Raw genomic sequence first — 20,662 nt, 5'->3', positions numbered from 1 at the left:
AATTTTGGGTTGTCCTCGCTGCAGCGAGAGGACCTTGAAAAGAAGGACCAAAACTGTCGCCTTCTTACTGTAGCGACAGAGCGACAATTTGTGGTGCATTTCTGGGTGCAGTCTCGCTGTAGCGAGATTCTGCAGAAACCAGAGTGCAGTTTCGTCTGATATTTTTGCTGCAGCGAGAGGGTGTGTCGCTGTAGCGAGAGTATCGCAACTATAAAAGGATTTAAAGGAGGTTAGGGTTAGGGGGAGAGTTATTTCTCCCTCTCCCTTTGAAATCCCTTTAATCCTCTCGTTCCCAAACCTTTTTTCACCGATTAAATTGCCTCTAAAGCCGTTCGTGAGCTTGATTGAGGGTTGAATTCGCGTGGAGAACGCTTGGAGGTCGAAATCTGTGTAGGGAGCACGTCCGTGGTCGAATCCGAGTGTGGGTCTTCAATCCAAGGTAAGGGGAGACTCTACCCTATCTCAGTGTGCTATAATTCTTGTGTGTTTTATTAATTAATGCAATGTGACTGAGATAGGGAGTAGAAATTGCGTGTTGAATGGAAATTGGTGTGCAATGTGATGTGTGCTGGAATAGTTAGGCCCCGTGGGGTGATTGTGTGTGATGGAATGCCATTGATTGGTGAATTAATGATATTGTGAATAAATGTGGGCCTAGTGTCGTGTATTTGAATGCAAATGTGAGTTGTGTGTCATGTGTAAGAATGATTATTGCGTGTGTGAATGGAATATGTGTGAATGGGCGTGTTAGCGTCATTGTAATGTATTGTGAATGATTCAGCGATACACTGGGGGTATGGAAGATAAGGACGGTAAAAATACTTTGGGGAGAAGAGAGTGGTGGTGACACTGACTGTGGAACGGGTGCACCACGGGCCACACACTCTCTTCCTAACTAGACCTCTGACCATTACCTTTGCTGAGCGACCCGTGACTACCCACGTGGTATCCGTGAGGTGGAGGTAACCGGCAACCATTCATAGTGGAAATCTGTAATCACAGTGCTTCAGTGAGTGTGATGGCGTGCCATGAGTGCAAATGTGTATAACTGTTGGTTTCATAAGTGCATCGGTGATAAATTGTGTGAAAATGTTGTTTATATTTATCTTGTGTAAAGTATATGCACAGTGAGGCTCTATGCTTGTTGTGTGTTAAATAGTATAGAGTAATCACCCTTACATTTATTTTTCAGGTAATCAAGACGATCGGCACCAGTCTCAGTGAAGGGGTGGATGGAACTGCTATAAGACTTAAGATATTATTTTGAAAATTGATGTGTTTGAATAAGTTCTATAGCAACTGTTTGATGTAATTTGTAACCCCTTCACTGAGACTGGATTAAAATGAAAGTTTTATTATTTTAAAAATTTTGTGAAATTCCTTATTTATTAAAATTAAATTTAAGGTGTTACATAATGCCTACTCTTGAGCAACCTTCTATCATAAGTAAACCAAAGTTGAAATCTATGTAATAAATTTAGAGTAAATAAAGTAATTGAATCAATTCATTCAAGATAAATGAAAATAAATTGTAGTCAACCTCTTTCATTGTAGCAAAAGCTGAATAAGCAACATCTTGCTTGTTTTTTTTCATCAAATTGTTCATAGCCTTTAGGATGTTGAATACCCCAAGGCACACAAATTCGAACAAAATGGCCTCTAAACCAAATTTATAGAAAAAATTATACTTTATCAAAATATGAATCGCTAAACTTATATATAAGTGCATATATGTGTTATAAATAATATTTGGCTTGATTTTGTCAATTTCAAATATTTGAATGATTTTATTTTATTTGTCATGAGTTTTAAGACATGTAATCTTCAAAAGGTGCATAAAGTTACAAAACTTTGAGAGAAAAGTGCCAAGAAAATCATTGCTAAGCAATAGCAAAGAAGAAAACAAAATCTCATTCATACAATCATACATGAAATAAATTTCCTAAAGTGAGGGGATAAGAGAAATATCAAAATCTATAAATGCAGATCGTTGAATTGTTTAATATTCTAAATCATTTAATAAGAAACTTATGCTAAACAACATTTAAAATTAAAAAGGTAAAATATCATTCTAACAAATAAGTAAGCATACAAAACAAATAAAGTGGATCATAAAACCACTCTCTATAAAATAAGAATGACATTGACTAAAAGACTAACAAAATTTTATGATATCAAATGCTTGAGACATCAAAAGTACTTTCTTCAAGGTCAAACATCATGATTGTTTCGTTGTTTTCCTATAGTTTTTTTCAAATCATTGAAGTAAGCAGCAAACACTATAATAACAACATTTGTCACTCTTATTCAAAAACTTGGAAGCATCATCCACAAGCTTTCTCAAAATTTATAGTGAATTACATAACATGGGAACACAAAAAACAAGATCTCTCTCAAAAGTTTAAAACTTTAAATAATAGAAGTATCATGAAATAAAAAGGAATAATAATAAAAGAAAAAGACTTATGCAAATATTTCTTCAACTACAAACTGCTTGTCTATAGCAAGCATTCAAGTTTGACATTGTTGTTCTCATCACTAATAACCCTATAAGAGACATGGCTGGACTAGTTATTCACCTTAACATATTCCTGCTAATAAACCATTTCATAAAGAATGTGTTTTTGAAGTTCACCTTACAATTTGATCCACTAGTTGTATAGACCACCACAAATGGTTTTATTCTTTGGTCATCTACATTGGTAATGATAGTGAGTTTACCACCTTCTATTAAGACAACATTGTTTTGTCAACTTTCATATTTATTTTTTTACATAACATGTTAGCATTTTATTATTTATAGATAATGTATGGGTTTAAAGATAAAAATGTTCTATTAAAAAAAAGTTAAAAATTAATATAATATTTTTAAAATTTCATAGATTAAAAATGAAAGTATAGTTTAAAAAAATATATTTTAAAATTTTACATAAAGAAGACATTTTATATTTATTTTATTTTATATTTTAAAGAAATCGGTATATATATTAGCAAAAAAAAAATTTTAAAATAATTTTGGCGGACCCACGGACAACCAGTGTGTGTATAATAAGCATTTGCCTTTACTTCATCCGAGTTACGGCTGCAGTTTTTGCCTGCCTTGATTGTTTTTTCTTTTTCTCTTTTCAACTTTTCGGTTACTTTCATGGACATCGATCAAACCACCGTGTCGGCACCGGAGGAGAGGGGCGCCGGAGGCGAGCTCAGAAAGCTGTCGGCTAGCCCCTACGCCTGTCCGACGGAGTCCGTCCGCCGCCGTTGGATTTCAAAGCTCGTCGACCCTGCCTACCGCCTCATCGCCGGCAGAGCCACCCGTATTCTCCCTTCCTTCCTCTCCCCGGCGCCCCCACTCTCTGCTCTCCCTAGCCCTACCTCTGATGTCGAAGATCAAGGTTATATTCCTTTTTCTCGCGTTTAATCCATTAACAATAATAAATAAATTATTATTTGAATGATTGTTTCTGTTATTCTTCAAAAGCAAATTCATGTCTTGGTTTGTGGCAATATAAATAACTGCGTCTTTATAGTTAGGATTGCTTGGATTTTGTGTATTTCGTTGCTAAAGGTCTATCCTGAATCAATGAATGATTTTTGTTGTGAGTGTTCTCGTACTTGGTGTGGTGATTATAAAGAAATTAAACAATGTGAGTGTTTCAACGTCAAATTAAATGACAGATTTGTTTTGCTTGAGATTTGTTGCTTACTTGCAAGCGAGTTTAAATACGCAATGGTTCTCAGAAGCAGCCACTTTTACAAATCTTTCCCTGAACAGAAAGCATTAATTTGATGATGGAAGATAGGATTTTAATTTTGAAGTGATTATTTATTAGTTGCACTGTAGTTCTTGCTCTATTTTGTTGAACCCTTTGTCACAATATCAGTTGTTTTATTTAGTTGTAATGACAAAAGTATATGAAGCCTACTTAAGGAATTGCTATAATGGGTTATTGGAGTGACTTTATTTTTATTTGGAGACTCACATCATGGAGATGCATTCTCATTATTTCTAATCTTGGGGACTTCCTGTTGGACAACTATTTAAAGCTCCTGAGATAGAGATCTTCTACAAGTTAATGAAAGAAATAAAATTTGTTGTTGGTCTTTTAGCAATAGAAAGGGTTTTGTTTGAGCATTTAGAATGCTTGGAAAAAGAATACTGTGTGGATTTTAAGGATGTCAAAGATTCAGAGGACTAAGGTGGATATTTTTTCTTGATGGCTTTCGATAATTGAAGATTCTGAGGTAGAGTTAGGATTATAATAATATTTAAGTTTTTGAATCTTAGGAGACTGTGGATTTGTACGCTGCAGCTTGTTTGTTTAATTTTTTAAAAATTTTTTACAGTATTTTTTTATATATGGGTTGCCTTCATGTTTTGCTACTGCTAGTTTTATTCTAGTATTCTTTTACAGTGCACTGTACAGCTGTAAAGGCTCTCTCCTTTTGTAATAAAATCAGAAAACAGTGACCAACGATCACAATTTTTTGGGTCTTCCTCTTTTTTCCCTCTCATAACATGGTATTGAAGCTTTTTGAGAAAACCCTCATTTTTTGCTTACGTGTGCTTGGAATCTTATAATCAACTAGGCCTGGAAGCTATGCTGCTGACTCTTTCATTTGTCTTTTCACTGCTCATTTTTGCTGCACATGGGTTTCATGTGATGTGCCACAGTTCCAGACACTGTTTCAGCACATATAAAACATGATTATATATTCACAGGAGTCATCCTAGGCACCCTCCAAAGCTGTTTTCTGGCCTAATTTAGTGGTTTACTGACCAGTTTGAACCTGTTTTAGATTGCTGGTTTCTTCTGTTGTTTTTCAAACTATTCCCTTGTAGTTCATAGTTTGTTTCCAGTTGTTTCAAAGAGGTACCTGAACATGTACATGCTCTATATTGTTTAGGACATGGCCGGAACTGAGATACCTTATAGACTACTAAAACAGACTCTCCCAAAGACAAACACTTCTCTTAAAATGGCAAATCCCAAAACTGATCTCCTAATTTTCATGAACTGTATTACCTTAGCTATTTCCATTGATGAGCCACATGGAACAAACTACGCTACTTGCGCCTTAGATATTGAGCTATGCCTTTAGGGTCAAGGGTACACTGATCTAATGGTGAAATAGCACAATGGAAGCGACTTGATGCTCAACTATGTGGTTTGATAACATAAACCATTTATTGTTCTTTGAAGCAAATATTCATTTATTGTTCTTTGAAGCAAATATTCAGATCCTTCAATTCATGTACAAAGGAGTGACTGATCAAGCTGCTTTTGGTCAAAAGATTATGCAAAATTAATGCAATACTAGGTAAGTCAATTTATTGGTCAAAAGATTATGCAAAAGTAATGCAGTGACTAATGTTTGGGTACAATTGCTTTTAGTTGATTGAAATAAAGGCCTAACCATAAATCTCCTCAGTACCTAGGAACACGCCTAACTTTGTAAACGGTTCCTATTTCTTCTCGTCACTTGTGTTTAGTCCGACTTGTAGATGCATTAATTTTGGTATTGTCTGTACCTGGAATAGGAGGTTACAGAAGGCCCACATTTTACTTATTAGAGATTATTGGATGGGCAAGTTGAATGGCTATGATATTGGCTGATTGAAATTAATTATTTTGGGCATGTATGAATGACAGCACTTTGATGTTTGTTCTACAATGAAAATGATGTAATGGCATGAATTTTGTAGCATTCATTACATTGACTTCTTTGTGATGAAGGAACTTTCTAGATTTAATATTTTTCAAAGCGATTTTACTCTCCAGATCCCCTTAACTTACTATTTTTTCAATTTCCCAAGCATATTATCCTGTATTATATTTGTATTTATATTCTATCTTTATGTGGTCAACGCAAAACCTTCTGGTGCTTGACTAGTGTTTATTTATTTGGTACTCCTTGCTTTTAGCTTGTAACAAGAATCAGTGCGTTTAATGGTGGAGTTAAATATGATGCCCATTATCTTTATCTGTGTCCATATATAATATAATTTACTTGTTAATGGCAAGTCTCTCATTTTTCTGTTCGACTTGTTTGTTGGCAATAGATAGATGGAGAACTGGTGACAGTCTTGAAGATTATTCACGCAGAAGTAATATACATGTAAGGAGTGTTTTTGCTTCACATGACACTAGAAAAAATACTGCACATTTTTAGGAGCTATGCCAATCCATCTTGTATTTTTTATAGGGTTGAACCAAAATTTGCCAATTAAAGCTTAATGCTTTGCTTGCTTGGACATTATTTAAATCCCAAATAATAGAACACTAAAGAGTTGTAAAATCCTAAACAACATGTGGTCTCATACTCATTAAATAAACAAAACAAAACTGAAACCAATTTTTGATTAAAAAACCCATCTTTAGCTTTTTTATGAGTACATTTTAGGCTTTGTGCAATCATTCACACATTGATAAAGACAATCAAAAGAAATGAAGAAAGTATCAATTATACTGAAGAAAAGAAAATAGAACTCAAGGAACTATCGTTTCCTTGTCCAAGCCCAAAGCTGAATTACTCAGGAGCTTTTCTCCCGCCCCTGCTTCTCTCTCTCTCTCTCTTCTCTCCTCCTTTTCCAAACTCCCTCATGGGCAATGTTATTAATGGCGGATGGCGGTTCATGGCGGAAACTCAAAAAACTGCCATAAAGTTATGGCGGCCGCCATGGCGGGTTATGGCAGATTTATGGCAGATGTAATAAAATATATAAAAAAATACTATAGGTCACAGAAAATAATAGAAAATAATTAACTAAAAATATATGTAACATAACCTTCAATCTAAAGTATAATTAAATACAAAATATGTAATTATCAAATGTCAAGTTAACAATAAAAATAAAGATTATCAATTTAGTCTTCTTCTTCAACTCCAACATAATCATCCTCTTTCTCATCCACCAAGGCATATCCCTCCTCTTCTTCTCCTTCAGATTGTGGAAGATTAAATTCTAATTCATCTTCTGTTTCTTCCGACATTTCTTCATCTTCTAATTCTTCATCATCATCTTCAAGAACCATTTTCTCTTTTCCTTTTGTTGTTGAACATGCCTTAATCTTGGAAACTTTTGCAGCTTTGATAGTGATACCACTTGATGGATTCTTTCTTTTCTTAGAATGACGCCTAGTATATGTTGTAGGCTCTCCAATTCCAGAAGCTTCATAAACAGTTGCCCAATTTAAAGTGTTATCACCATAAAAAACTAAGTCATTTTCAACATCCTCATCTAGAGCATCATCATTCATTTCTCCAACCAACCACTCATTACACTCATCAATATCATTGAGTGTAATTGGATCAATTACATCTTTAAGATTGTAACGTTCTTTGAATTGTTGGTTGTATTTCACATAAACCAAGTCATGTAATTTTTTGTGATCAAGCCTATTTCTCTTCTTTGAATGAATCTGCAACGTGAGTTTAATTATAAGAATATTAATCAGTTTCTCTCTAATTTATAAAAGAAAATAGTAGGCTCGAGAGATAAAAAATTACTTGCTCAAAAACACTCCAGTTGCGTTCACATCCGGATGCACTACATGTCAAGCTCAAAATTTTGATAGCTAGTTGCTGCAAATGTGGAGCTGAATGTCCATACATTCTCCACCATTGAGCTATAAAATGAAAGACAAATTATAACTCTGAAGATGAAGTATAACCTTAAAATTAAAATATTGAAGAATTTGATGAATTACCGGGAGCAATGCTTTTTCTTTGTGATTTTGCAAAGTCGGACCCAAAGAGACCACCACCGCTCTTGTAAATTGGTAATTCAAGTAGTATACTTTGTTGCACATCCCGACTTGGCACCAACCTCTTGATACAATCATACAACCCATTTGTAACTTCCAAATCAAATTCAATTTGAGGGTTGTCATAGTAAAATTCTGGGTTTAAAATGTGACCAGCTGCATGTAATGGACGGTGAAGCTGACAAGTCCATCTGTTATCAATGATTGCAAACACATCTTTGTATTTACTTTCATTATTTTTGAATGACTTCATGATAGCTTCTTTACTTTTCTCCATTGCTTCATAAATATACCCCATAGCTGGTCTTCTTTCTCCATCAACCAAACGTAACACCCGGACAAGAGGAGCCATGATTTTCAAAGTATACACCACATTATTCCAAAATACAGGATTTAATAGAATTTTTGTTGCTTGCTTCCCTTTAGCTTCCTTTGATAACTTGTTTTTACACCATTCCTCAGAAGTAAACATCTTTCTAAGATTTGCTTTTTCTTGGTGAAGTCTTTCTAATGATAGAAAAGAAGTTGCAAATCGAGTAACTGCATGTCTTACCAATTCCCTCTTGTTTGTAAAATTTCTCAACAAACTCAAGGTACTTGAATGATTGTAGATAAAGCCAACAACCGATATTCCCCTTTGAATTGTCTTCTTTATCAAAGGAAGCTTTCCAATATCTTCAAGCATAAGATCTATGCAATGAGCTGCACAAGGAGTCCAATAAAGATGTGGTCTTTTCGCTTCTAACATCTTACCAGCCAAGACATAATTGCTTTCATTATCCGTTATTACTTGCACAACTTTATCTTCTCCAATCTCTTCCACAAGAGCATCAAGCATCTCAAATAATTTTTCACCGGTCTTCACAAAATTAGATCCATCAATAGACCTCACAAACATAGTACCAGCAGGAGAGTTGACCAAAAAATTAATCAAGCATCTTTGCTTTCGATCGGTCCATGCATCTGACATTATGGAACAACCATGTTTGCTCCATTGCTCTTTATGATCTTTCATGAGGGAATCGGTATATTCTAGCTCTTTCTTTAGAAGTGGAACTCGAATATCATGATAACTTGGAGCTGGTAAATTTGGACCGAAAGCGCCAACAGCTGTAAGCATTTCTTGAAAGCTCTTCATTTTAATGAGGTTAAAGGAAAGGCCAGCTTGATACCAAAATCGAGCTATGTATTGATGGACCCTTGTCTTGGCTTCTTTGTCACATCGTTCTCTTATATTTGTTTGTCTCAATTTTTCCTTTTTTCTTTTCTCAATTGCACTTTCAGGCTTTCTACAAAACAAGTCCATTGGCCCTTTCTGATTTCCAATGGCAACGCTACGGGTTTGGGTATCCTCTTCATCCTCACTTACATCATAGCTTATACCTTCAAAGCTTCTCACATTTGGCATCTCAAAATTATTTTGATTCTTTTTTTCCTTTTGATATGTCTCAATCTCTTTTCTAACTTCTTCCGGACACTTGGGACAAGCTTTCACGTTACCCTTCTTTCCAATTAAATGCTGTTTCACTCTAGTGATTCCCGCACTCATAACTTTTCCACAAAAATTACATACAATGTTGTTTGTATCTCCATCTTTCACCGAATGAGCATATTTCCATCCCGGGTCAGAACGATTAGAAGTTTTTGAACAATTTGATGAAGACTCATGTTGAGCCATGTTAAGAGTAGCTGAAATAAATAGAATTTTTTTTTGAGAAAAATCAGAGAAAAAACAGAGAAAAATAAAAATGTGGGAGGTAAAAATTGAAAGATGGAAAGGGTAAAATTTAAATGGGGGAAATAAAGAAAAAACTGAGAGGAAAAATGAAAAAAATAGCTACCAGAAAAATGGAGTCGCCGGAGATGGAAGTGCAGTCGCCGGAAATGGAGGTTGGAGTCACCGGAGATGGTGCAGTCGCCGGAGATGCAGCTGCAGTTGCCTAAAATACAGACCGAAATGCACCAAAACAGAAACACAAAGAGCCCAAGAAAATGAGATCTCAGCAACGAGATCTCAGAGAAAGCAGTCGCAGAGAGAGAGAGAGAAGTGGTCGCAGAGAGAGAGAGAGAGAGAGAGAGATGGAGGGAGCTCAAAGAGATGAGCAGAGTGGAGAGTGAGATCGCAGAGAGTGTGATTGCAAAGAGAGGGAGAGTGAGATCGTAAGGAGAAGAGAGAAAAAAAACCTGGATTTAGGCAGTTGGATTCTGAGCTGGGTCGGGTCGGATCTAGCCCAAAAGTGCAGAAAATCCATTTTTTTTTTTAAAAACGCCATTTATCACGATTTCCGCCATGGCCGGCCGTTACCGCCATGCTCGTAACGGCCGCCATGGCGCCGCCACGTCATTCCGCCACGCCACGCCATCTTCATAACGGCGTCCGTCATTTCCGCCACGCCATACCGCCATGGCGCCGCCATAACGGCCATTTGACAACATTGCTCATGGGTATCCAGCACCCTGCTCATTCAGTGTAATTAACTTTCCTCCATATCCTTCACCATGTGTCCCCCTTGTTTCTGTCCTAGAATATACTTTGAATTCTTTCCCCACACAGTTAACCTGCTGATCCAGCTCAGTAACACTTTTTCATCCCTTGAAATTTTATGCCTAAGAGTCTCATCAATTGCTACTCCTTGAAAATTAGTCGTGTCCTCAATACTAAACCAAGGAAATTGATCACAGATGATAAACTCCTCCCATGTTGCTTCCTCCTCTGATTTTCCCTTCCACTTAATCAGGAGCTGAGGTATTGGCACACCATTTTACAACTTTGATCAGAGAGCTAACACTTCCTCTAGTTCCATTGATTCCTCCAAGTCTCCCTCCAATCCCAGAGGGAAAGAAGGCTCAACACTTCAATCTCCAACAACTTGGTTTAACTGTGAAACATGAAAGACTGGATGAATTTTGGAAGATGGTGGCAAAGCTAGCTGATATGCCACAATACCAACTTTCTTAGTCACTGTAAAAGAATCATAAAATTGAGCAGAGTGCTTTTGATTAATCCCTTGAGCCACTGATTGTTGCCTGTGAGGCCTTAGTTTCAAGTGTATCTGCTCCCCCACTTGAAAACAAACATTCCTTCTATGCTGATCTGGTCTCCTCTTCATGTTATGTTGAGCTCTACACAAATGGTATTTGAGTTGTCTCAAAGCTTCATCCATTTCAATCAAAGCATGAGCCACTGCCTCCATTTTAATTTCATTAGGTAGAAAACTTAATATGGATGGTGGTTTTCTCCCATGAACAATTTCAAAGGGAGTAGTGTTAATAGAAATGTTCCATGTAGTGTTATAGCACAATTCAGCCCATGGCAACTACAAAGACCACTCTCTTGGTAAAATCAATCTTGATAAGAAATGGGTCATGCTGCACATCTTCAATCAATTTCTTCCCCTCAGTCCACAGAGGAAAGGAACTGATTCTTGCTAATTCAGCAGCAGTGATCTCCTTTCCCGGTCTATATTTCACACTAAATTGATAACCCAACAATTTGGCAATCCAATATTATTGGTCTGATGAAGCAATATGTTACTGTAGCAAAAATTTAAAACTTCTATGATCGGAATGCACCATAAGTGGACTTCCCAAGAGATAAGGGTGCCAATGTTGAATGGCCAACACTAATGCCATGATTTCTTTCTCAGGTGGATTTAAGAAAGATTCTTGGTAGCCAAAGCTTTGGTAAGTTAATAAACCTCTAGTTATATATCAATGGAGAAGGGCACTTGGGTCAAACCATAACAGCACCTGATTTTCAGTTTCTATTTGCAGAATCTATTCTTTCATGGATTGTGTCATTTGTCCCAATTAAGTAGGGGTTTATGGAGTATGTCATGTAGTGGTCAAGCTTAGTGCTTTGTAGTGGTTAAGCTTAGTGCTTTGATGCAGCTAATTTTAAATTAAAAAATATTATGACCAGGCCCATTACTCCTGGTTTTCAGCTAATGTATATGCATGCAACATCCAAGTGGTACCCCCTACAATTTTAATATTCAGTTCTACTGGTCCAGAGTGGTAATTCTTTGCTGCAGCAAATGGCAAAGACTTTTCTGGTCTGAACTCTTAATAAACCAGAAAGGAACGATTTTCCTTCACATGAAAATAGAACAAAAATACTGCTTATTTTTAGCTTTACCACTGCATCTAGAGTTTTTTATGAGTTGACCCAAAATTTACCAATTAAAACTATATACTTTGCTGCCTGGATGTTTTTAAATCCTAAAATCATAGAAAGTTGAAGAAGCAGAAGCTATTACTAGAAGAGTTGTAAACCCATCTTTGCCATTTTTATGAGTATGTTTTAGACTCTGTGCAATCATGTATATATCTATATCTATATATATTCACCAAAATAATCTTAGTACATTTTCAGATAGATCGACTGTGTATTTTTTTAATTTCAAAATCTTTTCATTTGTCTTTTTCTTTTCATTCTGCTATTTGTTCCTTATCAGTGTTCTGCTAAGCTTAATTGACTTTGTATGCCCAGTGTCCATTCATTCTTTTATGCTTCCATTCTCCTAATTCTCTACATCCTTTTATTATCCATTTACCACCTTTTGTGATTTATGGCCTTATTCATTCCTGTTATAAGTTATAACTAATTGTTGATTATCTGGATCTTGCCATGCCCATGTATGTGGGTAACTCTTTCAGCTGTGTTTTCCCTCCATTTCTCTTCATCCTAAAGCTTATACTTTGTTTATATAGAATCCTTTTCTGATTAAAATAAATAAACAATTCTGTCTGGTTCACTATTTCTGTCATGTGAGTCACAGTCCTTGATATTGGATTTTGTATCTAAAATCTCCATCTTATAACAGCAATTTCCCTTCCCACTTAGTTGTTTTCTGCATATTGCTTCCCTGCACTCTCCGATCAATTTTTTATTTTTATTTTTTTTGTGTATAATCTAGTGGAGTGGGTGGTTACTATTCCTCACCCCACATATTTCTTTTTGACTGGTTATTCTTTTGCAGCTTTTGGCATCCAAATCAACTGAAATGGCCAGTACTAGTGGCATCAGTGGTAAACTGAAAAGCAGTTCAGATTTGGTTCTGTCCAGGCAGGATGAAAAAGGAGAGCAATCTGATAAAAGTAGGCTTTCTGATATTGAGGGGCTGGTGAAAGGGAAAAAATTCTCTAGGTACATCAGTTTAATTTATAATAATAATGTTTTTTTCTCCCTTGCTTGATTGGTCGTTTCTCAATTATACCATGGAAGTTATTCATGTAGTAGATCAAATTAAGTTATTCATGAGGGATGGCTAGACTTACATCCACTGTTGTTTACAAATCAAGCCCTAGCTGAATGTGTGCTCATGCTGTTAGAAAAACTACTTGAATTTCCTTTGTTCTTTAGATTATGTTTGGGTTGAGGAAGTGGAAGGTGCATTTTTTATTTTTGAATTGAGTTTTATAAAATGTTTATAAAAATAAACAAGGGTCAATTAGAAGGTTATATGATAATCTTTCATTTTATCTCGATGTAATTTTCTTTTCAAATGAGAGAATATTTACCTAAAATGATAAATTCACCTTCCCATCCCTTCCCTTTTAAGCATACCCTTAGCGAAGAGAACCATTTGTTTTTATCAACGGATGTACCATGTCTAAAAGTCTTTAATCTCCTCATGTAGAGATGAATTTGATCATTTAGTGAAGGTATTAAATTCAAGGGCAATGGATCTTTCTTATGTTGAACGAGGAAAGGAAAATGCAAATTTAATTTCTAGGAAAGATGATTCAGGGCTTGCGATGGCACATGTGCTTCCAACAGTTTCTGATGAACAAAGGCAAGAAGTGTTGACTGGAACCATAAGGGGAAGCCCATCACCATTTGGTCTGCCAAAAGTGAGTATTACAATTTTGTGTTTAAACCATTCGCACTTACCAGTAGATTATGATCAAGCTCTTTGCCTATCCTTGAGATCTATTCAGGGTTGAATTGTGTGTTTAACAACTCTCCAGGTTCAAGATGAAATTGGTGCTTCAATTGAGATTGCTAGAGCATATATGGATTCCCTTGCATCAGGAGCAGGCCCCAGTTCTAAGAGCATGATTCATACTGTTAAAAACAGTGTGTTGCATGGTGATGAAGCTGCTATAAAACCATATGATCCATCACCATCAAAGAAGTCATCAACATGTTGGCCTGGTGCTGTGGTGCCAGAGGCTTACGTAACACCACAAAGTCAGAGGAGCAGATTTGGACTTCATAACTTCCCCCGTACTCCTTATTCCAGAACTCTATTAACAAAGTCTAAGTCCAAGGTATATTTTGTTTCTATTGTTTGTTTTGTGCTTTAATCATTCAGGTTATATCCAAACTTTAATTTTTTTCTTTTCTTTTTCACCAGTTTATTCATACACAAGGAGGTAACAGCAATGTTTCATCAACTCCCTGCCATCAATCACAAACTACTCTGTATCTGCAGGTATCTTTCACCATTGTGATCTTTTTATTATATATTTAATTTGAAATACATTGATTCCTTTAACAATCTGTAAATTACTGAAACTGTAAGTGTAAATCAATCTGTTGATCCTTTCATGTCCTGTGGTATATATGCCTGTCTTGCTTTATCTTTGCTCCTGTTTCCCTGTGAATGACTTAAAATTTTTATATATAAACAGGCATAAATTTTAAATATTAACTGTTTTAAAAGAATACTTCTTTTATCTCATATTTTTGCATCTTTTTATAAGTTCCAAACTTCTGATTGTACAAGCCAAAAGCTAGACATTTACTGCCTTCACTTTGATATTTCGAGTTGTGTGGGAAAAATGGAACTTATGCATTATTCTTAGGCATTCTATGTGTTAGAGTTATTACAATTGTAGTCTGTTAAGCAAGCATCTAGAAGTTTCTATATTCTGTTATAACAGCTGTAACTAGTAGAGTGAGTTAGTTTGTGATCTGCCATGTTATTAGGGATTAGCTATCAGTGTATACATATCACATAATATTGTACTAAATTATTCAATAATGAAAATTCTCAGTTTCTATCAAACATAGACTCAATTCTCTTATTCCCTTTTCTCTCCTCTCTATTCTCTCTCTCTCTCATGTTAGTGATTCTTAACACTTATTAATATTTGAGAGAAGAGAGAGAAATTTAAGAGAGATCAGACAGCTAAAGGGTTATTAAATGAATATTACCAAAAATTATACAAAGCACCGGATGCAATACTATTATTGAGTTAAGCAGCCTGCTAAGGCAGGTACTCATAGCAGTCAGATATATAAGCAGTTACAGCAGAAAATTACTTTTACAACCGAAGGCTAGGTACACGAAGTTCTATTAAAGCCATACACTAACAACACTATTCTTTATTCTTCCCTAATTACTTGGTTATTAGTTATTTCGTATAAGCTTAAGAATATGGGTGTGGTGTCGAATGTCTATGCTGACACCATATATTGAAACAATCACATCCCATTTAGGCATTTGAAACCTGGAAATTCTGTGTGTTATTTTCTTATTTATCTGAGTTTTGCTGAAGTTATTTGATGACTCTAAATTTCTGGATGAACTTTTTTTATTTATTATTTTTCCTTTATTTGAAATATATTTCTTCCTTTAATTGCTTTATTTTGTTTCTGTTTTTATTCTTTAAATTGGTTGGTTTCTTCATCTTTTACTTTTTTGGTGGTAACCTTTTTCTAACTTAATTATGACACAGGATAAATCCAAAGTTGGTGCATCAGAAAGTGGATATGGATCTGTTGGACCTATTCGTAGGATTAGGCATAAAGTTGGTACACAGTCTTCTTCAAGAAGACCAGCTTATTCATCTCTGAATGGCCCTTCAGAGAGAGAAAGTTCTGGTGTTGTTGAACGATTCACATCTATTGCAAAGAGCATGGATCCAGATGCAACAAGTTGCATTCACAAACCACTGAGCTTTGAGGTGGGTGTGCCACTGCCAACAGCACACATGCATACCAGTTTGATGGCTAAGAAGATATTGGACCATATTGATAGAAACATTCCCACACCTAAAGAGAAATCTGCAGAGCTCAAGATGGCAATGAAATGGAAGAATCCTGAATCTTCTACTGATTTCAGTACTATCTTGTCAGATGAAGATAATGGTTTGGTTAAATTAAAAGATGTTAGCCCTTATAAATATGATGGGATTTATGGAAAGAAATCCACACTAAGAAATGATGTTAAAGGGAACTACCATGTTGATATGCAACCTAAGGAGAGTACTCAGAAATCTATGAATGTGAGAAAAGAAGGAACTTTAACATCTGACATAAATGTTTGCAGCAGCATCCCCAGTCTCAGTAATGTTGCAAGCACTACGCAAAATTTTGATGGTTCTCAAAATTTATTGACATCTTCAAAAGAGGTACTTGAATTATTGTTCTAAGAAATATCACAATTTGATTGTTATTCTTATTAAAAAAAGTTGATTGCATGTTAGGTATTCCCCATGGTTACAATAGTTAAGAAAAAAATTAATAGTCTGGGAATAGAGAACTGATGATGAAATATGTAATTGGCTTGTAACAACCTTGCCTATATAGTAAGGAGGTTGGGAACGGAGGGAAAAAAGGGTATGAGCCTCAAGAGGAGAGAAGTTTGGGATAAGGCAACCAGGAATTAAGTGATGAAGATGATTTTGGGAACCTATGGTAGGGAGGTTAGCAGGCTCAAAGACCTGAGGGAGTTTTCTATCATTTTGCTGTCGCAATCATTGCGACTTATTTTGTAGCACAAAATGCGGCTCTTAGGGGTGCTATTGTTTTGCTACAGAGAAATAAGCCAACTTCCCTGTTTTTCCCTCAAAATGAAATTTCTTAGGGTCTTTTAAGGGTAAAATAAACTTCCCCCCTTTTGAAATGTAGAGAAATAAGCCTTACTTTCCCTTTTTGCAAAGGCACAGTTTTGAGGGTTTTTTAAAGGCTAAAATGGACATCACACCTGTCAGAATACATTAAAACCCTAACCCCACTTTTTTCTTCTCCCCTTCATTGGTTGACACTCCGTTGTTTTTTCTAAGGAACATTGGACAGCAAGCAATGGCATCATCTTGTCTATTTATTATAAGCCATGCATTATGAATGAGTATTTTTTTAGCATTATATACATTATTATTTATGTATAGATTATATATCTATATAAAAAATATATAAATAGTGGTCATCCTGCTAAGCACTATCCCACCATAGTGCTTTTAGGGCCATTCCCTACATGCCACTATTCGGGATTAATAGCTATGTCTTGAACAAATGTTGCTTCAACTCCTTAATTCCTTGCTGATCATCACTTGTTTGTAATGACAATACCATCCACATATACAAGCGTTATTTGTTTATTTTGTGGTGAGCATTGAATAAAACAGTGATCTGTCTCCCAATGACTCGTTTTCAATTGTTGGATGACTTTGCTAAATTCTCTAAACCAACTTTGAGGTGAATGTTTTAAACTATACCAACCTAGGTGGTTGCTCCATGTAGATCTTCCTCTTCTAAGTCACCACGGAAGAAAGTATTCTTGATATCAAGTTGATGCAATGACCAATAGCTCATAGTGGCCATAGATAAAAGTAAACAAATAGATACCATATTACCCACAGGAGAAAGGGTATCACTATAATCTAGACATACACTTGAGTGTACGCTTTTGCAACAACTATGGATTTTCATTGAGGAGCATGGACAAGTGTCTACTCCCAATTGACTTCTAAGGCAATGAACTTATCAATCATTGTGTGTCACCATGATGGATGAGATAGTGCTGCCCGAAAATAAGATCTGATCGGTACAGTAATGGACAATATAGTGGGAGCAAAGACATAATGGAAATGAGACAATTTGTGATAACTCGAAAGTTATATATTGGATGAGGATAAAGAGTAGAATGCTTACTGTTGCAAAGAATCAGGAAATGTGGGGGGAGCAGCAGTTTGCTCACATAGGTGGGTATACCAAGGTCAGTCATGTGGATGTCATTAGCATAAACAATTTGAGTTGATAAACAAACTGGATGTCATCTGGATATCATAAGATTGCTTGCAAAGATGGAAATGCATCATTAATTTTGGTTTGATAGATTGCCCTAACACTGAAATGAGTTGATAATAAACTCTTTGCCAATCGTCCTTTTCAGAGGCAGCAATATTGGAAGCCTTTTTGGGTGAGATGATGAGATAGGCCTTGTCCCAGAAACCATATTTCCATGGCATTAGTTCTGCCCATTTAATTTTTCAGCAATGACGACAGGAAAAGCCAGAAAAGCAAAAGAAAACAAGCTTTTCTTGCCCAGAAAAACAGTCTACAACTTGGCTAATAACTACAGAAGTCATCAAAACCTGCGGAAAGCCTCCCAGAACATGACTAACTACTGCAACACTTGATAAGTTTGGTGCAAGCAAGCTACCAACCAGCCCAGATCCCTGTAAACCCTTGGCACAGTAACTACTACAGTTATCAAATGAGTTAGAACCCATATTCTTGGAGTCACAGCCCCCCATTTTCTGCCTTGTCTTACCTTAAATGGCCAATAGCGATTTGAACATCTGCATAGCCATCACAAACATGTCTTCCAGTTAAATGATATTCAGATCACGTTATTCAGCCATGAGCTTGAAATTCTTGAGGGGGTTAAAATGAATAACGGTTAACACATCCATTGGTCTCAAGAATTTTGTCAGTTACTGGACCAATTTTAAATAAATGGTTTTTCTAAAGTGTCCAAGAACATGCAATAAGAACCTATATATAGTACACTTTTATTGGAAATCACAAGATATCATAGCATCCAATGTAATGAGTTGATGGATGTTAGAAAAACCGTTAAGCCCAATAATGAGTTGATGGATGGATGGATGGATAGTTGGACAATTGGATGTGGTAACAGTGGTACTGAAGAATGCCCTTAGGTAGTGGTGTATTGAAAGCCATATATTATAATTGTTTTGATGCTGCAGTCAGAATAATCCTTTCGAGTGTGGTGATTACAGAATAATCCTTTTTAATGCTCTTCTCTAAATCCTAAAATTTTCTTATTTTATCATAAGGAAAAGAAAATCTGGTTGGTATTAGGAGGTCCATGGGACCCTTGTTTAGACAAACACACTTGTCCCTGGTGGAACCCTTTGTATCTGGAGTTAAATTTGGTCATTTTTCTTAGGCATGTTTTCTCATCACCTCTAGGACAAAGTGAGTCTTTTGGGAGTGGTATTGTTAGGAACCCCACGGCTACTTAGCAAAATAAAATGGGTAGTTGGGGAGTAGAGGAGAAAGGATAGAAGAGAGAATTGGGAGCAAAGATCAAGGAGGGAAAGTTATGAAAGAAGGCTTCTTGAAATATAGTGAAAGTTTTGGGGGGTCCTTCTATTGTAAGTTGCTAGACTCCATTGTTTCTTTCTCAGTAATACTAGTTCCTATCACATAGGTGATACAGTAAAGTAAATTTCTAGAAGTCAATTTATTGATTTGTTTGAACATATCATTATATATTAATTTTGGCATGCTATTTTGAGAACCAAGTATCTGATGTGTCACCGTGCAGGATGCTTTGAAGACTCTCCCATGTGGCAGTCATCCTTGCGTAGTAAATCAAGAAAGGAAACCACTCACTAACTCTGCAGCCAGTAAACCTGTTTTACCTCCTATTTCCATCAAGAAACCTAAATCAAGATGGACGCTAGAATCTGATAACGGCTCTGGATTTACCTTTCCTATTTCAACTTCCTCTTCTGTTTTCTCTGAGCCTCCAACACCATCCATCATGCCATTACTTTCTACTGGGGATCAGCGCCAATTAAAAGAAAGATCTACTGAACCGCCATATAGTTTTGGTTTAAAAAAGTCCAGTCCTGCAGTAGTATTTTCCTTTCCTTCTACAAGCAATACTGCTGTTCAGAATGATGCTGGAGATATAAAGTTTAACTTCGGTTCAACTGAGAATCCAAGGCTATCATTTTCATTTGGAAAAAATGCTGTTTGCTGTTAAAACGGGCAAAATGGGCCCCACTTTTTGTGTTATTTTTTTTTCTTTTATCTGATTATTGCATTTTTACCCTTTAACCGTCTCTAATTGTAGTGTGCTTTTGCTTTTTTTTTAAGACGACGAGTAAAATTAAGCCTTTTTTAATCAGAAATTGTGGTCTCTGTGGTCCTTAGTGCCCCTCATTGTGATTTTTCTTATTCCACAGTGAACTTGTTGGAGTACTGGGGAAATTTGGCGATCAGTTGATTTCGTTATATTTGTAAAGGATAATTTTCACAATAGATACAAATCTGGATCTTCGTGCAATTTTTATCATTAACCTTGAACTTCAATTAGGAGGCCAAATAATGCCATCTATACGTTGTTCAAACCTTAGGTCAGAGATTCTTTAAAACTTCGGTTTCGTTGATAGGTGGTGACTTAGGCCTAGCCGGAAATAGATAGCGGACTGGTGCGTTGTATCTGCCCACCTTTAGAAACGAGCATCCATAATGGTATTCATTTGACTAATATAGCGGGCTACTATTGGCCTTTGTGGCTAAAATGATTTTCACTTTCACTTGACTAAAGCAGCTTCTTACTATGGGTGTTCAATCTCTCTGGATTGTTTTTTTATTATTATGATATGTAATCTGACGGTGAGAGAAAGAAAACTGAGAATTTCTGTAATGTAAAGTATTTTTTTCATTCATTTCAAGTGTAAAAGGATTTCATTGCCATAGATAGCACAAAGGAATCACGTCTTACAGCTGTTTTTGACGACCAAGCACTAGTTTATTATACTCCATCCAGGTTATTTTTTATAAGAAACAACATTGAGTATTTTCTTGATTCTAATTATAAGAAACAAATGATATATTTGAAATGTATTAGTTTTTGAATTTTTTAATACTTTGTTTTATTATTAAATATATATTTATACGG

At 35.8% G+C, this 20,662-nt stretch overlaps 1 protein-coding gene across 4 annotated transcripts; it reads left to right on the top strand.

The window, feature by feature from the left end:
• The first annotated feature begins 3,078 nt into the window (after positions 1–3,078).
• LOC113846789 (nuclear pore complex protein NUP1) lies at positions 3,079–20,052 on the top strand. 4 transcript variants are annotated; one of them, XM_027475441.1, is made up of 9 exons: positions 3,088–3,392; positions 6,062–6,117; positions 12,749–12,915; positions 13,409–13,622; positions 13,740–14,042; positions 14,129–14,206; positions 15,456–15,566; positions 15,597–16,130; positions 19,298–20,015. In XM_027475441.1, exons 1-9 carry the CDS (start codon positions 3,146–3,148, stop codon positions 19,739–19,741), a joined length of 2,154 nt encoding a protein of 717 aa, XP_027331242.1. In that variant the 5' UTR covers positions 3,088–3,145; the 3' UTR covers positions 19,742–20,015. The 4 variants fall into 4 exon arrangements, with proteins under 4 accessions (XP_027331250.1, XP_027331233.1, XP_027331242.1 ...); XM_027475432.1 differs by having other exon boundaries at positions 3,085–3,392; positions 15,456–16,130; positions 19,298–20,052; XM_027475449.1 differs by lacking the exon at positions 6,062–6,117 and having other exon boundaries at positions 3,079–3,392; positions 13,505–13,622; positions 15,456–16,130; positions 19,298–20,052.
• The last annotated feature ends 610 nt before the right edge of the window (positions 20,053–20,662 follow it).

The sequence above is a fragment of the Abrus precatorius genome, unplaced genomic scaffold, assembly GCF_003935025.1.
Source record: "Abrus precatorius isolate BTA unplaced genomic scaffold, Abrus_2018 Scaffold10, whole genome shotgun sequence".
Classification (NCBI taxonomy): domain Eukaryota; kingdom Viridiplantae; phylum Streptophyta; class Magnoliopsida; order Fabales; family Fabaceae; genus Abrus; species Abrus precatorius.
The sequence above is the reverse complement of the archived record's forward strand: the minus strand, read 5'-3'. Positions and strand labels throughout refer to the sequence as shown.

Coding starts and splice junctions, on each gene's coding strand:
- LOC113846789 (XM_027475432.1), top strand. CDS start 3,146: ATGGACATCGATCAAACCACCGTGTCGGCACCGGAGGAGAGGGGCGCC. Junction 14,207..15,455: donor AAACTACTCTGTATCTGCAG/GTATCTTTCACC, acceptor ATTATGACACAG/GATAAATCCAAAGTTGGTGC. Junction 16,131..19,297: donor TATTGACATCTTCAAAAGAG/GTACTTGAATTA, acceptor GTCACCGTGCAG/GATGCTTTGAAGACTCTCCC.